Source organism: Lutjanus erythropterus, chromosome 3, assembly GCF_056507025.1.
Source record: "Lutjanus erythropterus isolate fLutEry1 chromosome 3, fLutEry1.hap2, whole genome shotgun sequence".
Taxonomy (NCBI): Eukaryota; Metazoa; Chordata; class Actinopteri; order Lutjaniformes; family Lutjanidae; genus Lutjanus; species Lutjanus erythropterus.
In genome coordinates, this window is record NC_139319.1 from 47544300 (window position 1) to 47568913 (window position 24614).

Sequence of the window (24614 nt, forward strand, 5' to 3'; positions counted from 1 at the left end):
CTCTTAAAAGGTGATGAGAGCTGACTTTCTGATTGGTTTATTGCATGTTCGGCCTAAACTCGCCTGTGAATTAATGAAGGCACTTGGGCACATCTGATAGGTGTATCCTGCTTTGCGCTGGCGGCGCAAAGGGCGGGGCAGGGCAAAATATCACTCCTGCCCCTGGCACAAGACGGCAAAGGTGGATTTGGACACGCCTTGAATAAATTAAATCCATTGCGCCTCTCGCTTGCTTTCGATCGGCACAAGACACGACCCTAAGTCACAAGCACGTTTTACCCCAAAGCGCTGAGCACAAGATAGCAAACGCGCCCGGCCACGCCTTCGTTTTGCCTTCATGCTTAGACCTCCCGCCCACAGTGGCACAGACCAGTGCGTTTGCTATCTTACCCACATGGCAAAAATGGCACTTGCCCTGGCGTAAGATAGCAAAAGTGTGTGGAGGTTCCCCCCCAGTAAGGTGACATTCCATGTCCCCACAGTGAGATTCCATGTCCTGGGATTGGGTCGTCGGGGCCCCCGCCCATGACCGCCACCCAAACCACACTGCATCGGCCCCTTCTGAACCATCCCCATCGCTCGTTCGGGCTGAGCCTGGCTGGGTCCCGTGGGCAAAGACCCGGCCACCAGGCACTCACCTGCGAGCCCTGACACCAGGCCTGGCTCCAGGGTGGGGCCCCAGTAACTCCAATCCCAGCGATGTTGATATCCCTGGTTTTAAACTATTCATTAGGGGCGTTGGAACCGTTCTTAGTCTGACCTGTCACAACATAGCTCCTAAGATCATTGAGGTTCTCAAACCCCTCCAGAATGATAAGGTGGCAGTTCAAGGAGGGGAAGGGTGTCAATGTGAGAATCAATGTCTTTTTATTAAATCAGAGAGAGACGTTTACATCTATGTCTACATCTAGTGTGCAGGTTCTCTGACATGGAGGCTGTCATGTTGCACCACCATGTTTCTGCAATAGCCCAGAATGGACAGACAAAACTCTGACTCTAGACATAGCCTTTAGCATTTTGTGAGACTGTCCTGCCAAGTGTAGAGTTTCTCCTACATGCTTGGAAGGAGACGGGGACGCCTTATGTCCGCAAGCTCCAAAGATGGGAGGGTTACTTTAAAATTGTGTATGACGCAGTTTTGACTACTTGTTAAAAATGAAGTCAGTAATCTAATCTAAGTAACAAAATATTAAAGTAACCTAACTTGATTACTGTCTGCTACTTTTGGATTATCTCAATAATATGGTGAAATAGGCTGATTTAATGTTTCATGTTGTTAGGTTTATTAATGTTTGTCCAGTTATTGTATTCTCTGTTGTGCATGAAAGAACATTTAAATTAAGTCAGTCTTAAATGTAGGCTACTTTGTTAAAGGACCAGTGCGTATGATTAGGTGGCATTGAGTGGTGAGCTTGCAGACTTTCAACACTTAACCTAATACATTGATCACAAAATTTGTGGAACACGTGATGGGCTATATCTGGAGTCAGTGTCTGGTTTGACTGTTCAGGGCTACTGTAGGAACATGCTAGTGAAAAACAGGCCTCCGTGAAAGAGGACCTGCACCCCCTGTAAATATGAAGGGTTCATTCTGAGGTAACAAAAATGCAGCCATTCCCAAACTTAAGAATGCCACTTCCCAGTTTGAATTATCTTGCGACTCAAACATTTAATCACAACTCTGATCAACACACAAAGCTAATTGTACCAATGCCAAGATATAAGTTATATTCTGGTGTTAATGTGACAGGGCAACAAATACTGTGTTAGACTAGGACAGATAAAATGAAAAGTGGCTGAAACTGAAATTTAAAAATGTTTTATTTTTTATGGTGTTGGGTATACTGTAGGATGAAGGCAAGAGAGAATGGAAGAAAATACATGAGAGAAGACAGGGTATAGAGGGACATTCAGAGAAGGAGATGGAGGAGAATGAGAGCGAAAATGTGAGTATCAACAGATATTAGGGATGTCCATTTTTATGTCATATTTGTAGGGAAATTCACAGATATAACCTCTCTCCCACAGTCTGTTTACTTCTTTTTAATGTAATGAGACATCAAAAGAAGTATATTATGGATAAATTTAGACTTTACTCCAATTTGAAGAGGAATCCTCCTCAATCTGCACTTATCACCAAAAAACATTTGGAAGAATTTGAAGTTACACTTATATGAAACAATATCTATGAGCCTGTATTTCAACGTGCTACAGTAACTTCTCATTTAAAACCACAGGAATAATTTAAAAAAATCATATTGTGTGAGAGGGAACTCCCACAGCAACCTTTCCCTCAGGTTCACACTCCCCTCAGCTCTGGCGCTGTAATAACTACCCATCCTCTGCAGCCACTCCTCTGTCCAGGACTACACTCAGTATGCTTTATTGCTAGCTTAAGTGTCTTAACAGCTGCCCTGACCCTCACTAGAGTGACAATAATACTGCTGACAAGACACAAACTTTATTCTGTCACACTTACGCTCATAAAATATACACCCACAGCCCTTGAAAGTGTGGGCTTCAGGCACTGTATCGTATTTTGAGTTATTTCAAAAGGCAGCATTCGTCAGACTGGACAAAAAGACCAATTACAACATCCCTGGTTCAGTTCCAACCAGTGACCTTTGTTGCATGTCCCTCTGTCCCTCTCTTCCTCACATATTTCCTGTCTGTATCTCTACTGTCAGCATCAATAGAGGAAAAATGCCAAAAAACAAGTGGCTCAAAAATAGAAAATCTAGCAACAGTAACTGCAAAGCTTCCTTGAATAGAATTAATATTTTAAATGGCAATTCCAGTCAGCTGTGATGACTTTAAACAGTTTGCAGGTGACTTAATAAAAACTGTTGAACATATGACATTTTTATTTTAGGGTAACATTAAAGGGTAACCTTTAATTTTCTTTATTTTTCAGCCTTTTTCTTGATTTTTATGTCTTAATTAACTGATGGAGACCACACCGCAGCCTGCAGTATTGAAACTGAGCCACAACATAATCCTTTGCATACTGCAGAGATGTAATAGTATGAAATTCTTATATCACAATTATAGTGACCAAAATGATGAGTTATTAGCATTAATATGGCTACAATAGCTAAGCCAAAAAATCGGAAGCCACTGAGGGTCTGCATAGACAGACTAATAACTAGCTTAGCAACCATAGGGCACTGCAGGCCTGTCAAGCTTTGCATGTCTCTACGTGAAAAAATGCATGAGGCTTTGAGACCAGTGACACCAGTGATACTCTGCGTATCATGAGTCTAGACAATGGTGTCTTTTTTTTGTAGGTTTATGCTAAAAATGTTACCCCCAGTCAAACGTATGCTGCTATTTGCCAAAGTCATGGCTTTTTCCCAGGAGTTACCCTGTGATTTGTTATGTGGGTGAGTTTGAGGAGGAGGATGTGGGCTGGTGCAGAATCTCTGGCTCCCTCTCTTAGGTTTGCCAAGTTAGCTTAGCTGTTATCCCAGCTCTTTTTCTGGGGTGACGGTGGATGATTATGTCAAAGTCCACTGCACCTTATCTGATCTCTGCACTTCCTTTTCTGTCATCTATCACATGTTTAGTATTTCACCGTCCCACCAGTGTTTGACGTGCCATAAGCTAGTTTTAGCCTCAGTCTTTTAGCATTAACGTTATATCATGTAAACAGCCAGTAAGTAACTTTACATGTTTAATATACTTTGGTACACTTTTGTTACTGATAAACAGGCTGAGACGTGTACTCAATTAAAACAAACTTATCAATAACAAAATAATCAAAAATACCAGGGGCTGGAGCTGCTGAAAAAGAAGAAAATTATTAATTAACAAGTGATAGCAAAAATAAAAACAATAAAAATAAATAAATAAATAACTAGATAAAATTACTTTATTACGATATATGTTAAAGAGGCCATGATATAAATTCTAAAAAAAAAAGACTGAACAGTAGAATAGTTAAAAACTCAGCCTGGTCTGGATGCGACAGTGGAACAAGGTTTATTAATAAACACTGTGGATGTGTGCTTGTGTGACTCAAAAGGGAGACAGGTTCGGCTGTCTCCGGAACAAAACCTTTTCTCCTCTTGGCTGGGACGTGCGCGTGCCACTCTGGCACCGTACGCTGCAGTGGCGAGACCGGGGGCTGGGGGACCCCCTGCAACACATCTTGGAACAGAACAGGTGGGGCTGGAGAACGGGGAATGTCCAGCTCCATCACCGGCGGGGAGAGAGTAGGCCATCAGGCTGCCCTCTTCTTCTTCCTGACCTGCTGACTGGTGGCTTGAGCCTGTTGAACAGGAGGAGCTGCTGCCAGTGTCGGGGCCTTTCTTGGCCAGCTCAGCCGGGCCTCCATCCGTGGCGGAGGTACCTGGGCGGGCTGGGGTTTTGGCCGTTTTGGGATTTTGAACTGGGGAGGGGGTCGTGAAGCAGCCTGGGCGAAGGACTGTCGTCATCATCCTCATCCTCCTCTGATATGAGGAGTTCCGAGGCGTCTTCATCGTTATCCCCACAATCCAGCTCTAGTATGTCTTCCATTGGCGGAGCCGCCGTGTCTAGGTCCAGCTGGGAGCCCCAGCTAGCGCTAGCGTACGACGCACCAACTGCGACAGACCCTTCCGCCTCCTCGGCGTCATTCTGAATGTGGCCAGGAGACAGGTAGGGGTCCCATCCCGACAAGCTAGCTTGGCGTTCTAGCCGTCGCTGGAGACTCTTCACGGTGAAACAGGCACAGTGCCTGCATGAACTGGGAACTTCGAGGGCCATTCGGGTGTGTTCCAGCCCGAGGCAGCACGAGCAGACCTGGTGTGTGTCTTTACCCGATATCTTGTTTCCACAAGTATAGAGTCGACCCCCGGAGTCTCCGTCTCCTCTGGTATTAGGGAGTTGAGCGTCCATCTTCTGTTAACTGGAGTGCGAACACGGAATAACAGCAAATTAGCTGGTGTGTTAATTTGAAGCAAAACAAAAAACCTTACCTCGACAGGCCAGGTGAAGAGGCTCCAGTCTATGGTGAAGACCGAGAGGTGTAGAAAAGGCAGCTAGCGCCTGGCAACAGTGACAGGATAGCTCCGATCTATGGACAGTTAAGCTAGCTAGCCAGTGATGAGTTGAGATATGCTCCGAAGCGAGAAGAGGTGTTTTTTGAATGATGCTGCATTGTAGCGCAAGCTACCTGAGGGTGGGTGGATCTGTCTGACACAGGCGTCAAGATCACCAGCCAATCAGGATTGGCGTAATGAGATACATGCATCTGAGGAATACACGGGGGGGCGTATCCCATAGTGAGACATCGAAACGAATGCTATGAATGAGAACTCACGTAAGTAAGAAAACTGAGCTGAGGCCACTTGGGAGAGGCAGACTACTCTGGCAGAGGAGTGTCCAGAGGTGCTACCACTATTCACCGCAAGTGGGCACAGCAAACAACACAGCAATCCTCAAACAGAAAAATGGTGCAGTCTATGGTGTTACAGTGCAATTACTCACACAAACGTGAAGGGACCTCACCATGGGTGCTTAGCCTCTCACCAGTATGGCTCTCCACTCCTGAAAAGAAAACTCAAAGAAAATAATTAAGAAAACAACAAACAAATATGTACCCCAGTTAGCAAAGTAAAGCAAAAGAAACAGTAAAGAACCGTATACGAAGTAAAAGAAAAAAACAGGGCAAAGCAGCAGTGGTAGAAAAGGGCAGGAGGACCTGAAACAAGGGCAGAAAATACAATTAGCCGGAATCACCACACCTCATATTAAAAATGATGCTCAACCACTCTACTCACCACCTCAAGGTCTGGACTCTAATACACAGCGGGGCAGGAGGGAAGTCAACGGTACGTGGCCAACCAACACATTGCACATGCTTAACAAGACAAACGTCCAAGTACAATTGTACACAAACAGGCTTTTGTAGGAACATACCTGGTGTGAGCAAACATTCACAGCCAACAGCAGGGACAGAGCATGAGGCAGGAAAAGAGGGAGAGGAAAGGCCCACAGGTGCCTTATATTGCCTGGCTCTAATTAGGAGGTTGGAACAAAGGAGGAGTCCAGCCCAGGCTGCATTCAACCTACTCACTGTTCTGCACTGCTGGAGGAGTCCCACCACAGTAACAACAGTAACTAAGGAGGGAGGGGCTTAGTGACGAGTCCTGTGTGTCTATAGTGTTGGTTGGATGACAAAACTACATAAACTGTTACCGTCTGACACATGACACATAACGTTGCAGCAGCGGAATAATTTGAAGTGTTTTTACAAGAGTAGAAAACAGTGAACGCTCCAGTTAAAATTATTAACAAGCTATTAGCAAGTTAGACAAACTATAACATTTTCCCCCATTTCAACGTCCAACATCACACTTTGAGTGAAAAGATAACTTACTTTGCATTCACTATAAAGTAAGGGGGTTTCAATGAAGATGACTTGTGAGATTTGATGAGTTGCTCTTTCACAGCAACTTTTTTTTCTGCATGTTCTACAGACTTGTGACCATCCTCAATCAAGTTTTCCTCAGAACTTTTATAAAAAACAAACTATGATGGCACTTCAGACTTTGTCTTCTTTGACGCCAAAAAAATCTCCAAAGCATTATCCAGAGCAGTGTCACTGCTTTCCACAATTCACAGTATTTACCCTGAGTGTGTTATAGTGAGTGATCAATTTCACAGTGGTTTATTATTAAACCGGTAATTGCTTACTCCCTGTCAAAGCACATCCACTTAAAGTTCTTGCTTTTGCCACAGACGGCCTCAGATCCCTTTTGTTTAAACAGAAACAGATGCTTTATTGCTCCGTTGACAAAAACAGTCATTTTACATGAAAACGTCACACAATAACATACACAAACTAATAGAGCTAAACCAGGGACAGATTTGAGGTCAGAACTGTGGAGGAAAGTTGGACACAAATAAATCATCAAGAAGAAAAGATGCACAAAATAAAAAGTAGGAAAGAAACACAAGAGATAAACTCTGTGTGCTAGAAAGACCTCAAATCCTGAGTGAGTTCACTGAAGTAACTTGAGGATTGAGTTAACTCACCAAAAACTTTTAAACAAACTCTTCAAGTCTTAATGAGCACACTGGAACAAATGCACACACACAATTCACCATTTACAACTCTCCCCATCATAATGAGCACAAATTCGTATTATTTTTCTTCCATCATTCATCATTTGACATCCTTTTCGGTGGCATTAATAAGTCATGGATGTGCTTTCTGGGCACAACACCTCCCAGTGTGCTTGCAGGGGAGGCAGGCTGGTGAGAGAACGTGTATAACCCCTGAAATATTTAACAGCCCCTTGTTCTGCAGCTGTTAACCTGCATGTACTGTGTGGAGACGTACTCTGTGTGTGTGTGTGTGTGTGTGTGTGTGTGTGTGTGTGTGCGTGTGTGTGCGCGCGCGCGCGCAGCATAAAACCTGATTACAGCTCTGATTACCTGTTGTTGTGCTATGAATATTTTAAATCGTCCCAAATCAGGTCTGAAAGTCAATGATGATGGAGATGATAATGTTGATGGTGGTGATAATGATGATGATGATATTTGTGTGAAATAATATTCTCTTTATTTATTCCTGTCGCTGTCATTTATTCTGAACTTTATTTTCACTTATTCTGAAATTTTTCCCGAAGAAGGCAGAGCTAAGCTTTAAAAAAAAAAAAATCATTATTAATTCAAGAAAAAAGTATTTAAATAAGATGGAACCAGATCTCTAAATTGCTTTCCACATTTCCCATGTTTTCAATGAATAATAAATCATGAATGAAAACTGCTGAATAATCAAGATGATTATCAGACTAGATTTTTATTGAAAAGTAGCTAAAAAGCTATGGTATTTCAACAGCTGAAATAAGTTGTCCAGATGAATAACGCCATACTGTACTGCTTTAGTAGTTTTACCAATCAATTGTTTTTTGTGTTTTTTTTTTTTTGGTTTCATTTAAAAGAAAAAAAAAGCTGTAATTTACCAGTTATTATAAATGTAAAAGAAAATACCTGTTTGTAGGGTTCACTAATTGCCCTGTTGCTGCAAAAAACATATATTTTGGATAAGAAACAAAGTTCACCAGTTTAACCCATTCTGATCCTTTAAAAAATGAGTGAAAATGAACATTATTTTACTCATGGTTTGAATTACAGGGGAGCTGGACTCCCCTGAAAAGGACGTGAGCACCCCGAAAGCCTACTTTGGGTCATTTTAGGGGAGCTCTTAAACATGATGGTAGTGAAAATATGCCATTGTTGTGTGTTTATTCACACATTATATTCTAATTTCCTAACATGCATTGTCACTAATTAACACAATGCTGTGTGCGCTGTTGTGTGTGCCACCCTGACTGCTGCGCTGTTTGTGGTTCTGACACGGAGCGGAAGTGATTGATAGACAGACAGACAGAACATGTTACTTACTTTGGTTCCTATTTGCTTTTCATTGTTGAAATTGAACTTTTTATAATTCTACTTTCTTCCAATTATAACAATATAGAAGGGAAACGACAAGGAAGTGAAGGGACAGAGGAGAGAGTGTGTGAGAGAGATACATGCAGAAAAACAGCCGTTTCTGTGTACCTATGATACTCTATGAAGTCCTCCCATGTAAAAACAAATGTGAGTTCATTTTGATTGAATAATTAACATTAGTTTACATTCACAAAAAATCAGATTATGATGCTGATATGATTCATGATGTCCGAGAGGCAGAAAACATTGCCTGTGTCCCCCTGCTGAGTTCATGATTTTAATTCTTGTTTTTGCTCTGATTAATAAATGTATTCTTTGATTTTGAAACTGTAGCCTTATTCTCTTGTTATTTAGCCTCTATGAACTGTTACTGATAGTAGTAACTATCTGTAATAGTAACAGGATAATGTTATTCTGTCACCCTGAAATGGGCTGCACTGACGCACTTCCATGTATGTGCATGCACGTGATATGTTTTAGAACAGCTGCAAAAACAGGGCTCCCCTGAAAGCCACTGTGTAATTCGCACCCTGTATTTCCTGTAACACAAAGCTGTTACAACTTAATCAACTGTGGTTATTAGGGTGACTGGGAAACACATCTTTATCAGGTGGCAACACTCATAAGAACTTACAAATATGCAAAGCATGAGACTCAACTATCTTACACAAACACAAAATGTATTATTTGCAGCTGACATGTTGTGCCTCAGGTGAGTTAGCACAATAGTAATAGTAGTACAAATGTTATCAGTGCAGTTGTCAGCTCCTTCCTAATATTCCCACGAGTACTAAGGAAACATTCGAAAGAGGTGTTTTGTTCAGATGCTACAGCAAATCAGGCAAACCACATTCTTCTGATTCAATTACTGTTTTACTGCTGTGTCTTTGTGCTGAAGCAACAGTATTGATATAAAATAAAGAGATGAAGTACTGTTATATGAGTCCACATCTCGCTGGCTCCAACCCTTTCTCCTGCAAATTACATTTGTATATTACTAAATTATTTTCACAAGTACATTGTGGTGACAATGTTAATCTTGCTTATGCTTGCTTATGTTCAGAGACAGCATTTGCACACATCAGCTATTCAATAATAGTTCTGCTTAAAAAAACGATAAAGAGCATTTGTGAGGGACAGTGAGTGGAAAAGTTAGAGCACCATCCTCCCACTGAACATATAGATAATACAGAAAATGTGAAACGCAGCCAAAAAGCATTTTGTTTTGGGTTATCTATCCCTTTGGTTGTGAACATGATATCTCAAGAACGCCTTGATGGAATTTCTTCAATGTTGGTACAAAAATCCACTTGGACTCAAAGATGAACTGATGTATTTTTAGTGGCCGCTACCTTCACAGTGACATCATCAGTCCCCTGTACTTTTGATTGACTACTTCTTCCTTCTTGACTAATTTGTAGAGGCATACACCCATGAGATGGTAATTCCACTTTGTTTGTTTTTCATTCAGTTGTTCATAAAGATTTGGAACCAGCCCATTAATCTCTGAATGACATTTGTCTCTGAACGAATTTATTCCAAGTTGATACAAATTCAATTTTGATCAATATTCCAATTCAATTAAATTTTTTGGTGCAATGAGACCAGAAGGAAGTTTAAACAATTTAGGTTCCCTTTACACACCTGAATAAGAAAATCAATTTCAGGTAAATAAAGGACCACAGACTAAAAACACAGAAAGAGGTTGCAAAACGTGTGCAAATGTAACACATAAAAGGGTGTTTAAAGAGAGGTTCTTGCATAAATTGCTTAATGGAGAAATCTGTAATTTATTTGCTGTCATAAATCATAAAATGGTGATATTGATGTATCATCAGAGATCAAGGAAACATTTTAAGTTGAAATACTATGAAATAATTCTTTGACAACAACGCTGCAGCAGGAATGCCTCCCTTTGAAACTTCTATCCTGGGCTGGAATATCTGTTTCTGTTTGCCCGTTTCAGGTTAATTGGAGTTCAAATTAATGCAGAATGTTTGCCAAGTTAGTTATCGTCTGTTTATGAGTTGTAAGAAACCATTAATAATCCTTTAGAAGGAGCAGATTTTGTAATGGTTAAATTGAGCAAAATGTTAAGGGAATCTGGCAGGCAGTGAGACAGACAGCCACTGAACAGTGTTCAGTATTCAGAGTGTGTTATTTCATTTTTATTTTCAGGATAACAGGCTTAATTTTACATTGACAGACAACTGACAGTTAGAGCTGATCAACTTATAGTGTAGGACTCATCCTTGCTTGTCTGTGATGTTGTGTGTGACTTATTCTTCTGCAGTGTTCCTGCAACTTCAATAGGATTCCAAACTATTTCACATACAGTCCAAGGCTCCTACTCACTATTAGGACTGCAGTCCTCAGTTTTGGACGTACAGTTGCTACAAATTGCTCCTTTAAGTTCAAAGTTTGCTGGATAAGCCACCAGGTTGACAGGCTCAACACATTTAAATCTAAAACTAAAAAGATATCAACTACTTAAGTCATCCAGATGTCCAGCTTCGTCATTATAACTGGCAAATATCATTTTCAGCTTTCAGTCTTTTGGCAATAAGTTCAGTCCATAAAGGCACCTTTGCCTCAGTCAGCTCTAGGCTCAGGGACAGATAACAAAACCAATTCCTGAAACCATCACGACCATCTCCACCATGCGATATAAAAAGCAAAATAAAGCATAGGCTGAATGGACTTAAAGATAAAAACCAATACCAATAAATGAATGATAGCAGCGTCTGTGTGGACACAGGAGGCCGGTCACCCTGAACATACAGTAGAGGATAGAATGAGAAATACAAGTCAGATAAACCTCAAGGCTCTATGATGCACAGCTTTCAGGAAAGTTTCTTTTCAATTAAGGCTGTGCAATTATTCAATAATTCAATGTGCCACACATAGTGTGCTGTGTTATTTATTTACACTGTTATATATTATAGTCTGATGCACATAATTCTTGACTTTGACTTTTTCAAGATATATAGTGTTCTATATCTATATACTTGCTGCAGATTAGAAAACAGCATACTTGTGTATATATTGTTATACTGTTGTTATGCTATTTTGTTATATATTTTAGTAGAATATGCATATTTTTATATACTGAATTTCTATTTTCTTATTTCTCTATACTTATATATTTTCTGTTCTTGAATGGGAGCACTTGTAAAGTTAGCAATTCCCCCCAATCAAAAAAGTATTTCTGATTCTTTTTTCTTCTCTTTTTTTTTAAATTTTATTGCAGGGTGCATTAATATAGATACAGATCCAGAGGCAGTGGCTTTTCTCACCTACTTGCTGTCTTGACATTTCACTCGCTAACTTTCTGTTGATTTTCACCTCACGGTAGCATTGCGCATGTCCATAACTGCAATAACCCAGAATTCCATGCAAGCACACTTTGTACAGTTTTGAATTCATTAATTATGATCTAAACTTAATTTAGAAAGGTGACATAGATGATTGAGTCAGTAAACTATAAGCTTCTATATGTAAAACTTAGTTTGTGTTATTGTAATGTTTATTGTGGTATTTATTTGGTGAATGATGTCAAGTATGACACCATGAACTAAGTGTCTTGACTAAATAAACACATCTTCCACACCCTTTAAATAAGTTAGTGTTGCGGCACTAATGGCAATTCATATTATTATTGTAAAAAATGATGTATGACAGTCAGTCCATTGCAGTGTTTGCTGGATTCCAACACAAGCCTCCTCATTCTACTTAGTGAGACACTGATTAGATGATCACCTGAACCAAAACTTATTTTATGAGGAAAATTATATAAACCACTGCTATGATTAAAGATTGAAATTATTACCAATATATATTACCATTATTACCAATAGTGATGTCTAAACTCTTCCTAAGTTAAAATATTAGTGTTGTGTTGTTTAAAAATGAATATGAACATGTTTTCTTTGCATTATTCAAGGTCTGAAAACATTGCATCTTTTTTCTGCCAATAAATGCACTAAATGGCAATATTTTAATTTCAAATTTGAGAGAAATGTTGTCAGCAGTTTATAGAATAAAACAAAAATGTTAATTTTACTCAAACACATACCTATAAATAGTAAAACCAGAGAAAGTGATCGTTTTGCAGTGGTCTCCTAATTTTTTTCCAGAGCTGTATATGGTAGTTCCTCCTCTGTCCAGAGGTAAAATACAGGTTTAGGGGATGTTCTTATTAGACTGGGAAACATTAAGAAGGGAATAAGAGATAGTGAGGATCAGTAAGTGAGAGAGGAAGAGAAAAGAATGGAAATAAATAGAGAAGTAAATAATATTCAGTAAAATAATAATAATAATACATAAACAAAATCAAAAAGCAAGCAAACTAAAAGTAATAATGATGATAATAATGAGTAATAAGTAATAAGTATAATAATAAGTATAAGTAATGACTAACAATAATGGGCATAATAATAATAATAATAATAATAATAATAATAATAATAATAATGATGATAATAATAATAATAATAATAATGATAATGATGACAAAAATCTGGATTGTAGAGGACTTGGACACTACCAGTGGAAGCAGAGGGGTCTCTATAGTGTTTCTGATTCTAATTCCAGCCTAAAATGAAAGACGCAACTTGTTCCCTGTCTTACCCATTTGAGTGCTCAAATTTCCCCACTGAAACTATGTGAAATCTCATTTGTTGCAGAGCAAAATATTGCTTTGAAAGGAGGACAGGCAGCGAGAGGATGGGGAAAAAAACAGCAGAGAGAGATGGGAAGAACAAGGGAGATGAGCTAATTAAGGAAAAGAGTGACAGAAGGAGAGACAGGGAAAGAGAAGGAATCGAGTCAGAAGGCTTTATTTGTCTGTACGAGTGCCGTGTGTGCTTGGACATGCTTATCTAACTTCTAAATCCTCTGCAAAGTCAGAGGAGTCTTTCATTCCCAAGATGAGTAAACATTGGCCCACGTTCTGTCATCACAACTGCTGCACCTTCAACCAAAAGCAGCCTGTTTGTTTCCTGTTCTCTCCCCCTGTGCCAGCAGCCCGTTTTAGGGAGAACAAATAGCAAGAGGGAACAAGTGAACGTTGCCAAGAAATAACACTTTATAAAAAATTAAAATATTGTTCTTTACCCATCTGCTTAATGAGAAAACATATGAGGAGGCAAGAAAATAACACATCCAGGCCATAATATTGACGCTCCCTCACACACACACACACACATACACACAGTCCTCACTGTATGGGATGCACATCTCATGAATAATTCACATTTCAGATGTAGTTATTAAAGCTATGGTTATGATTTCTCATATTCTTTCTATTCATATGCAAAGCTGATGTTTGGTTAGCTAGTAGGAGATTCTTTTTCATTTTCCATTACCTTGTGGGGTGAGATTTTCCGCATTCATCCAAGTTTATCACCCCCCCTCCCTGTGTCTTATCTTCCTATTCACTCCCCACAGCACCCAGAGGAATCTGCTACAATTCTGCTATCATATCAGAAAACATGTGCTCCTTATATTCAGCCGTTTGCTGCAAGATTTTCCTTTTCAGTGCAGCATACTGCAAAATGTATATCTCTCATTGTACTTTAAATATCTTATCTACTTAGCTCCATATCTGCAGAGGCGGCAAAAGTACACACAGTCTTTGCTCATTTAGAAGTACAGATACTTGTGTTAAAAAAAAAAAGACTCTGGTAAAAGTAGAAGTAGTGATTCAACTTCTTTACTCAAGTAAAAGTGAAAACGTACAGGCTCTGAAATGTACTCAGAGTATACAACTACAAAAGTAGATAAATGAAGTTCATTTTTTTCTCTGCGATCAATTCTCTTTTCATCTTGTTATGTCATTTTCATCTTATTAATTTATTTTGGTCTTGTTATGTCTTACACGTTTTTTCTTGTTGTCTTTCATGTTGTTTTGTCTTGTTGTGTCATTTTTGTTTGTTACATCTTTTGTGCATTGTGACATCTTTCTCATCTTGTTATGTTGTTTTTATCTTGTTACATCTTTTATGTTGGTCCTGTCTGTTTACCTTTTTTGTCTTGTTATGTCTTCTTTGTTTTGTTATGTCGTTTTTGTCTTGTTGTGACTTTTTGTCATGTTACGTCTTTTTCATTTTGTTCTGGATTTTTTGTTATTGCAATGTCTTTTTTGTTTTATTGAATTGTTTTTGTACATCTTCTGTTGTTTTGTTTTGTTTTGTTATGACTTTTTGTTATGACTTTTTTGTTATGACTGTTTGCCATGTTTGCTATGTTTTTGTGATGCGTTTCGTTTTATTACGTTGTTTTTGTCTTGTTATATCTTTTTTGTTTGTGACATTCTTTTCATCTTGTCAATTTTTACTGTGTTGGTTTTGTCTTGTTCTGTCTTGTTCCTTTCTTATGTCTTTTATGTTGTTGTCTTGTTACGTCTTTTGTTTTGTGTCATCCTGTTATTTTTATTTTGTTGTTTTTGTCTCGATACATCTGTTACATTGTTTTTGTCTTTTTAGATCTTTTATGTTGGTTTTGTTTTATTCTGAATTTTTCATTGTCTTCCATCTTTTTCATCTGCTATTTGTTTCGTCAAAAGTAAAGTAACAAGCCAGTTTTGAAAATGAAAAGGAGAAGACAGTACAAATATTTGTTGTAAAATGTAGGGCCTAAAAGTAAAAAAAAAAACTGCGTAGTCAACTAAAGTACAGATACCTAGAACATCTACATAAATACAGTAACAAAGTATTTGTACTTAGTTACTTCCCACCTCTGCATATCTGTCAAAGCTATGAAAGTTTATGAGACCAACAACACAGTGATAATCTACATCTACAATGTTCTGGTGTTGGTTTGCAGGCCACCAGAGCACAGCAGATACTGAAGTAAATATTGGCCTGCTTGACCCTCTGGGTAGTTGTTTGTCCATAAAACACAGCTTATGCTGCACAAGCTGTTTGCAGAAATTTGATGGAAATTGAACATGTTTTGTTGAGCTGTAAAAATATGGATGTAATATACCAGAGGTAGCCTCGTATATAGAGGGCCTTTCAGCTCTAAATGAGGATCCCATCCTTTATTCAAACCATTACCTTGACTACAAAACATCATGCAGACACAGTAAATACTGGTGTGCATCAATAATCAAATCACTGTAATGCTTAAGCTATTAAATAGACACATGAGTTACTCTGTTGTCTTCAAGACTGGATTACTAACTAAAGTTGTCCAAGAGCCCCAGACACTTGGGGGCCCCAAAGTCCTGAGGTTCCCTGTGTGGCATTTCATTAACTTCATTAATTAATATAAAATAAAATGGTAAGGGTGGCTCCTGCACTTTAACCTTATCTTGAATGATTGTGTGTCAAAATCTACAGTTTCAATGTATGAAAATATTTTTCCATACAATATTAAAAAATACAAATATATTACAGCAGATTCTATTTTAAAGGGGTAGGTCTGATTTTTTGAAGTGGGATTGAACAAAGTACTTATCAATGGTCAGTAGATGCCAGTTAATGCAGTCCCAGTTTCTACAAGGAGAGAGAAGTTGTGGCACAGAAGCTCATTATTGTTGTTGCTGTTGCAGACAGGGTTAGCATAAAAAATTTGCATATTTTAGTCACATAAAGAAAGACCCACCTAAAATATCTATATGCTTAAGTGTACGCTATATATTTAGATTTTTTTTTCACTGCTTTACTTTGCCTTTTTGGCACTACATTTTCTTTACCATAGTACTTCTGTATTCCACAGGTTTCACACTGCCATGCAACTTAAGTGATCCATGGATATAGGAAGGAGAGCAGTCTTATTAGCTGACTCTTGCTGAACTGAGAGCTTCTGGTGAGCACAGCTGGACTAGGACCAGGACCAGAACAGCCTCTGAAATCAACAGAGGCCAGTTCACATGAAGTGGATCCTCTCACATCCTCCCATGCTTTAAACAATCTCAGTACTGTATTCTCTGTTGGTCTCAGCGGCTGTGTGTCCCCTTATGACTGACTCTGTTCATTGAGAGGCTGCTGAGCCTGAACAAGCTAACAGTCATGGTAAATAAAGCCAACCTTATATCTTTCCATCAGGAAACTCTGGACATCAGAGAGAAAAGCTGATTTTTTTTCTCCATAAAGCTGCTGTGTCATAAGCGAGAAAGCTTTTCATTGGGCAAAGATTTAGTAGTGCCCCAGAGTGCAGAATGAGTCATCAGCAGTTTTTAATAATTTTCCCAGAAAACTCAAAACAAAAGGCATTAATAAACACCTGAGCTCAACAGTCGTACGTAATTCATTACCATGACAACCAAGATTGGTCATAGACATTGCTAGCATGGAGACTGATAGAATGGATAGGCCAGTTATGAGATAAGTTATGAGGTGGAGGATTTTCACCTGAAAAGGAGGACCATGAGACCCAAGGTAAAGTGAATGAGCTTCCTCGCTCACCAAACGCCTGCTCCTCCAGCCTCCTCCACACCAACCAGCTGTTTATGTCCTGCTGGTTAAGTCAAAGCTACCCTCGCTCATGCTGCTCACAGTACACTCCAGGATGCCTATCAACAATGCTGTCCTGCATCCCTACTGAGTAACGATACATCTAAAAGACAGCCGCAGAGGCCTTGGATCAAAGACAAACAAACTGACCTGCTGATCACTGATGACAGCTGGGGTTGGATGAGAAGTACGTCTTTAGTTTCAGACCTCAGTGGCTTGTCTGGTCCTCCTCTGTTAGCTTAAAAGGTGCATGATGAGCACCCAGATGAAGAGATTTTCTAAGTACCAGCTTCTATCCTCATCCTTCAAACAGTAGTGATTTTGTGTACCAAGAATCTTTTTTTTTGTCAGACCAGATATTATACGTGTTTTTTATGTTTCTTAACCCAGAGCTCAGCATTGTGAAGGCAGCTAAATGGCATTAAAGTAAGAAATAAGGGAGAGGAAATACCTGAGCCTCACCCAGTCTGAGGTAAAAGGAAACTCAGTACTCGAATTTCCCTTTTTTTTCTTCTTGTGAAAGCATATAAAGCATACATGTTGTGGATGCTGAGGTAACAGGTGTTTTTAATGCAGCTTAGTCAAAGTTAGCAGCTCTTTTTAATACTTCTCAATGCTCAAATATTTGTAAAACCCACAGAAACACATAAAGGGTAATCAATAGCACTGATTTATGATGAAAAATCAATATGGAGACATGAGGTTTGCCCCCGACAGCGACAATATGCACTGTGTGTGTGTGTTTGTGTCTCTTACTCACTTGGTCCTTCATCATCTTTCTCACAAGCATCATTAGGACCACCAGTGTGGCTATTATAACAATGACACCTGACACCAACTACTGCAGCATTTGTATACAAACTACAGTCAGTGGAAATACAGAGAAGTAAAAGAGCCAGGAAGGGGACAAGAGTACTGAAAATGTCTGTTTAAGAACAAAGAAGAATTATCTGGTCAGTCTGACCACAGTCTTTACAGTCTTTGTAACTTCTCCATCCTCTCACCATTTCTGAGACTGAAGCTTCCCCCTTTCTTTTAAACAGACACACACACACACACACACACACATGCATATGCAGCCTTACACATATTGAACTTGTAGCATCATGTGTAAGGCTGTGTTAGTGTGTAAAAAGACACAAAACCTCACAAATAAAATACGATAGCATCATTTTCTCAGAATCTGAACAGATGGATTAAGAAAAGTGACAAAGGAAAAATGTGTTTGGATGTGAATTTGAAACCAGAACAGCTAAGCACGGCGAGCTGTATGACCACATGCAAGTAGGGCCTGTTAGAATGTCTAGATGCACTTAAACTTAAAAAACAAAACAAAACAAACAAAAAAAAAACATTCACAGCCTTCTTAAGGAAAATAATTTGAGAATTTTCATTTTCTTTTTTTCAGCTGCAGTCTTAAGAATTATTACGGTATTACTTCAGCAAAAAGAATCGCTGTCATACAAGCAAGTAATGGATTTAAAATTAATCTGACCACTTGGTGAAAAACATCATACATTTTATTCAAACCAATAAAAGTTAAAATTCCACCATAGTAAAAATAATAATAAGAAAAAATATATCTCATTTTAAACTTTACCCAATCACTTGACCAACTGTTTGTCCACAAAGGTGAGATGAACCCCAATAATGGGACAATTTTATCAGATTTTGTCCACATGGCAGAAATTCAAGTATATATATGCAAAACAAGTATGCATACTTGTGTGCAAATTTGGAGGAATTCAAATGTATGAGCTGTTGCTTGTACCCACGGCCAACTTCTCCAAAAGAGCATTCTGAGGAAAGAAAGAAAAGATTCAAGTTCAAGAGAGAGAAATTCAGGTCATCAGGCCCTGCACTCTGAGGACATAACAACTACTGTATGCTACCAGACAAATTCATATTTACTGTACCTGACATACAACATACAAACGGGCCACATCTCTTTGTAAATGGAACCAAAACAGTATTAAGGTCAGAAGCTACAGGTCAGAGTAGAAAACATATGATAATCTTCCATTTAGCACAATAACACAGTAAGACCAACAAAAATTACCATACTTAGAATTATCATCAGAGCTGTGTTGAGTGCCATACCCTTCTGGTGGGGGTGAGAGTGTAGAGTTGATCTTCATCTGTAGTAGATGGGTGGAGTGATTGGTAGACTCCATCAGGACCAGCACTCTGTGGGGACATGTTTGAATAAGAATAAGAGAAAAACATTTTATTAAAATGCAGGTAATTTTGAAATGGTGTACATTAGACATTGTCATAAACATGTCATGACACCTGCCATGAACATTAAGGAGCCTTTATTAATGTAATGACTGCTGTCATTAAGTATAATTTGATATCAGTTATGTTGGTTTTTAAAACAGAGTTGACTTTGTTTGAAATGTCTTTTTATAACAATTATATTAACCAAGGCAAAAATGTCTTTATGATAACTTGACATTAACCAGGACAGCCTGTCAGTATCTCTGTCACAACCACCTAACTATTTTTCACAGTCTTTGGAATATTGACTAATTACAGCTTTTAATTTAGTATGTTGTCCATTGCATGTCTTTCTTGTCTTCTTTTCCCGTCTTTGTTTTCCCACCCTTTTGGATTTGTTCATTTGGACTTTTGTCTGACTAATTCCTAATTTATCAAAGTGTAAGCCTTCTTTTGTTTTGACGGTACAAACTGGCCAGCCATGAACCCAGAAGACATTTGCCAGCTGTCCAATTTTCAGCCCTTCGTTCATCCGAATAACCCGGATGGTGTATTCATAACCCGGCTTACAAGATGGCTCCCCCTAGAAAGCAATGTTTCAGATGATGTTGAGGTTCTCTATTGTTCTGCTCCATATCATCCAAATCCCTTGTCTCCTTTCTGCTCTCTCTCTGGAGCCTAACGGTAACTAGACCTCTTCCCCTCATCCCAGAGACTCAGCTGCCCAGTGCCCCAGAGAAACAACTGCCCATCAACATGGAGGTTTTGGTGCCCAGCGATGTTAAGAGTAGAAACCAAGACCACTTCTGTGGTGGCCAACATCTCCAGTCCTTGGATTGGTTGATGCCAAGACAGCCCCTAAGTCATCCAGTGTCTCTTCAGTACCTTGGTTGGCTAATACCACATCTGTGGCTGTGGTCATCTCCACTCCATCCCAAACTGCAGTGGTCCTCAGTTCATGTGCTCCAGCAGCCTCCGGTTTTGTACTGTATTGTACTCTGCCAACACTTGGTTGACAGAATATATATCCAGCACCATTTCAAGTTTTCTTCTCCCAAATAATTACTGTCTAAACCATGATGACATTCCCATCAGCCTCCGCTGTACACCTACTTTGTGTTTAGTGCTAACTAGCAAATATTTGCATGCTAACACTGTAAACTAAGATGTTGAACAAGGTAGACATTACACCTGCACTGTCGGCACCGTCACTGTGCATGCATGCTGATCCATTAGCTCAGCATTTACCAAACTTGAGGTCAACCACTGATTGGTTGGTCAAAACAAGTCACAAACTTGTTTTTACTGAGTCACTAATTGGCAGAATAAAATACATACTGCATTTCAGCAGTGACAGGCAGTATGAGATGAGAGACAAAGCAAAGCTGTCAGCAATGTCAACCCTTTAGTGTCATTCAACACAAGAGGAAAGAACTTCAAAGCACACAGTAGCAAAACACAGTTGGGATCAAGAAGTGTAACTTCACAGTTTGTTCTTCACAGAACATGGTGTCTAATAAAAAGAACAATTTGCATTTGGGAATATTTAACAGCTAACTTAACAGCCTACACAAGCTAAATCTACACTATTATCTCCATCTAGATGGGCACCGTTTCAGGGTGGATCTCAGGGATAGATGCTTATAAGCACTGGCCCCAAAGGCCACCAAGACACTAAATTTGGTGGCTAATATACATTTTTGGTAGCCCAAATATAAACGTAGGCCCTATGTAAAAACAAATTGAGGCTAGTGAAGAAACAGGTGGCACACACTGCAGTACATTATGTCTTTAGATATGTCACATTGTCATCACTTAAACTCTTGCTTCCATACATTCCATGTGTTTCTGGTTCTTCTGTCTAATGTTTTTGTGGTGGGGGAAACCTCTGAGGAAACCCATCAAAACATGTCCCACAGCTCCTGCAGCAGTGATCATTCAGTGTTGTTACATAAAGTAGCGTACCTCTTCGGTGGGGTTGAGAGTGCAGTAGACTTGGTCTTCATCCTTTGTAAATGGGTGAAGTGATTGGTAGACTCCATCAGGACCTGCCGGGTTCTGTGTGAACATGTTTGATTTACATTATTAGACTAGTTGCAAATTACATCCCCAATTCCAAAAAAATGGGGAAAAATGCAACTATTTGCAAAATCTTTTCAACTTCTATTCAGTTGAATACAATACAAAGACAAAATATTTAATGGTCAACCCGACATTGTTTTTTGTAAATTTACGCTCATTCTGAATTTGAACTTTGAACTTAATGTTCAAAATTGAAAAGTTTTGAACATTAAATTATTTCCCATTCTTGCTTGATATACATCTTCAAGTGCTCAGCAGTCTGGGGGCTCTGTTGTATTTTGTGCTTCATAATGCACCACACATTTTCAATGAGAGACAAATGTGGACTGCAGGCAGGTCCATCTAGTCCCTGAACTCTTTTGCTATAAAGCCACACTTGTGGAACATGTGCAGAATGTGTCTTGGCATTGTTGAAATAAGCAGGGACATCGTCTGAAAAAGACATCGTCTGGATGGCAGCATATGTTGCTCCAAAATCATGTTTGACCAGTTCACCTGTGTACCTTTTGAATGTTTGAAACAAGTGTTTTTGAACACTGCACAAATCTCCAAGAGAAACTGGCAGATTTGTTGCTCCTGTTCAAACTTTTCCTATTCAAAGTTTACCAGTTTGAACATTAAATACCTTCTTTGTATTTTATTCAATTGAATATAGGTCAAAAGGTTTTTGCAAATTATTGCATTTGGTTTTTGTTTATTATTTACATGATGTCCCAACTTTTTTGGAGGTTGTAAAAAAAAAAGAAGTAAATACATTTTATTAAAGTTAAAATGTAATTGAAAGAGTAAGCATAAGTGCACCTGAAATGGCATACAGATTAAGTATCAACAGGAACATGTGGTTAGTTTTTCCTCTGCAGAGTTCAAGATATCAGCAAAGTATGCACACATACCAGTAATAGGGTTAGAAAGTCCATATACCTCTGTCCAGACTATATAATCCTTGAACATTATGACTTACATCATAGAAAATATTTAGTAATTATAATTTTGTAGCTTCAAGGTTCAGGTTTTTTTCCAAGTTTCATCTTTGATTTCTCTTAACATAATTATGTTCAGAAGTTTGGTCCAAAAATACATGAATCTCAGTGACCTTGGTGTTTCTCTGACTTTTCATCTGGTGCCATCATCAAAGTTTTAATGTGTCCAATGCAGATGTGTATTTTGAAAATTTCACTTGAGTCATTCTGGGATGTGACTTAAACCAGGTACCAGAAAAGCTTCCAGGGAAATAATAATGACGTGTCCTATCATTGCCATGTAACCAGTAATATTCTTGGGTTTCTTTGTATTGATCCACTCTGTCCAAGACAACATGAACTAGATGAGTGCACAGTAGACATAGTACACCCACTAGGCAACCCAAAAAGAATATTCAGATGTAACTGCTTTGTAATCACCATGTATGTACTACAGACTTTACGGAATTTAACACAAGATATGAAGTAGGACTTGCCAGTAGCTGTTTTTGTAAATGCAAAACTTACGTCTCCTGTGTGTTCTTGTGTGGTGGTGACAACCCCTGAAAAATATGGAAGCATGTAGTTATCTGACTCTGGCAGAGTGTCAAGGACACCAGGGGTCCCCAGACCTCTATTTAAGAACCACTGCCCTAAGCAAACTCTTACTCAGCACACTTCAAGAAATGGTTCAACCATTTATAACAAAACCATGTTTGCTGCTGTGCTAATCTAAATCCTTGCTTTCTTCAAGGATTTATAGAAGAGATTAACTTAAAAAATCTATATTTGCCCATATTATTCTATCCTATATTATTTCTCATTTAAAATTAGATCCATGTTTTGGGAGTCAAAATATTCAATGGTCACCTATACCATTAACTGCTACTGTATACATTTGGTTTGTGTGTCTTACTTGGTTGTTTCTTCAACATCCTCCTGGTAAGCATCACCACCACTAAGGTTATGATAAAAATTGAACTTGCAATCAAATATGGCGCACTTCCTGTTTAAAGAGAGAAAAGAAGACAGATAAACAGGTTAATCACATTTTGACTGCAACTTCTTCATCACATCCTCTCATACAGTTAGATAAATGAACAATCATAATTTTTGAAAGACCTTGAAAAATAAAACACAAGTCTAGATTACGTACAAATTTGAACTAAATCCAGATTTAGGGGTAACAACATGGTTGGTGGATACTTTTAAGAATTTTCTCTTTTCATTTAAAACCATTGGATTATTGATTAATTGATTATGATTATTGTTCATCGCTATTGTTGTTTACTTTACGGTTATATAAGTTTAAAAAAAAATCATTCTGTCTTCTTGTAATTGCACCTAAAGTCCACCTCAAGAAAGATGTGTAGAGGACCTCACTGTGATTATAACACTGTTGAGCTATAATGTTGAGTATTTAGTTAAATATAATTTTTGTTATTCACTTAAGTGCATATTTCTTGTTTAAAGCTTCCACAGCTGGACATCTATGTATCAGCACCAATGGACACGTTATTTATACTCTGTGTTTCAACTGCAGTTAAAAAAAATATATATTATACATTAAATATATATATAAACTTATGAAGAGTGCATTCCATACCAGCTCCTGGAGTACTAGCTGTTGTTGTAGGATGGATGTTGAATGGCACAGACCTATCAGTGATAATGTTTGACTGACTAACTGAAACTGTTTCTGGAGATGTCCTGGGACTGGGAGATTCAGCTGAAATTAACATACACATTATATATTAATCTATCAACTATGTGGAGAGTTATTACGTTGTGACAAAGACGTGGTAATTTTAAAATAAAAAAAATGAAGAGCATAAACTTACCATCTGTAACTTGAAGATTCATCTCTATAAATGCATCAGGTCCAAATCTCTCTACTCCACAATAATATTTCCCAAAGTCTGACTTTTGGAGATTAGTGAAGGTTACCAATAAACCTTCTGGACTGTTAGTTAATTCTATTTGATTCTTACGTTTAGTCTCTTTAAATGCTGCTTTGATGATGATGTGTTTGTCTTCTGAGCATGGACTCTTACAGAGGTACTTAACATTAGATTTTACATCAGTCCAAGTGTTCCAGTCTGAGCATTTGAATGTCACATTTTGCCCAACACGTCCCTTTATGTTGAGAGGCTTCATCTCCACAAAACTCAGAGCTACAAGTGAAAATCAAGGAAACATTTTCTGTCAGTGGAATAATGTCAATGCATAACTAAAATCAAATGTGCACATTTCTTTTACTATTGATGCATTTAATTATTGTTGACAAAACTAAAAGACTAAATGATTCATTTAGCAAACAGACAAACCAAAAAATCATCTAACAGCTGCATCATTTACACACAAGCTTCAGTCAGTGCAAATACAGAGAAAATATCAGAAAAAGAAACTCACCAAAAAGAAGAAAATAGTATGCATAGATTTTTAACAT

At 38.5% G+C, this 24614-nt stretch overlaps 1 protein-coding gene across 1 annotated transcript; it reads right to left on the reverse strand.

Moving 5' to 3' along the window:
• Nucleotides 1-18649: 18649 nt before the first annotated feature.
• LOC146330936 (uncharacterized) lies at nt 18650-24614 on the reverse strand. Its single transcript, XM_084711879.1, has 8 exons — nt 24578-24614; nt 24007-24339; nt 23772-23894; nt 23082-23171; nt 22694-22728; nt 21090-21182; nt 19005-19091; nt 18650-18703 (listed from the first exon to the last, which is right to left on the reverse strand). Exons 1-8 carry the CDS (start codon nt 24612-24614, stop codon nt 18650-18652), a joined length of 852 nt encoding a protein of 283 aa, XP_084568005.1.

Coding starts and splice junctions, on each gene's coding strand:
- LOC146330936 (XM_084711879.1), bottom strand. CDS start 24,614: ATGTTAAAAATCTATGCATACTATTTTCTTCTTTTTG. Junction 24,340..24,577: donor ATACTATTTTCTTCTTTTTG/GTGAGTTTCTTT, acceptor TTTCACTTGTAG/CTCTGAGTTTTGTGGAGATG. Junction 18,704..19,004: donor CTCTCACCCCCACCAGAAGG/GTATGGCACTCA, acceptor TTCTTTCCTCAG/AATGCTCTTTTGGAGAAGTT.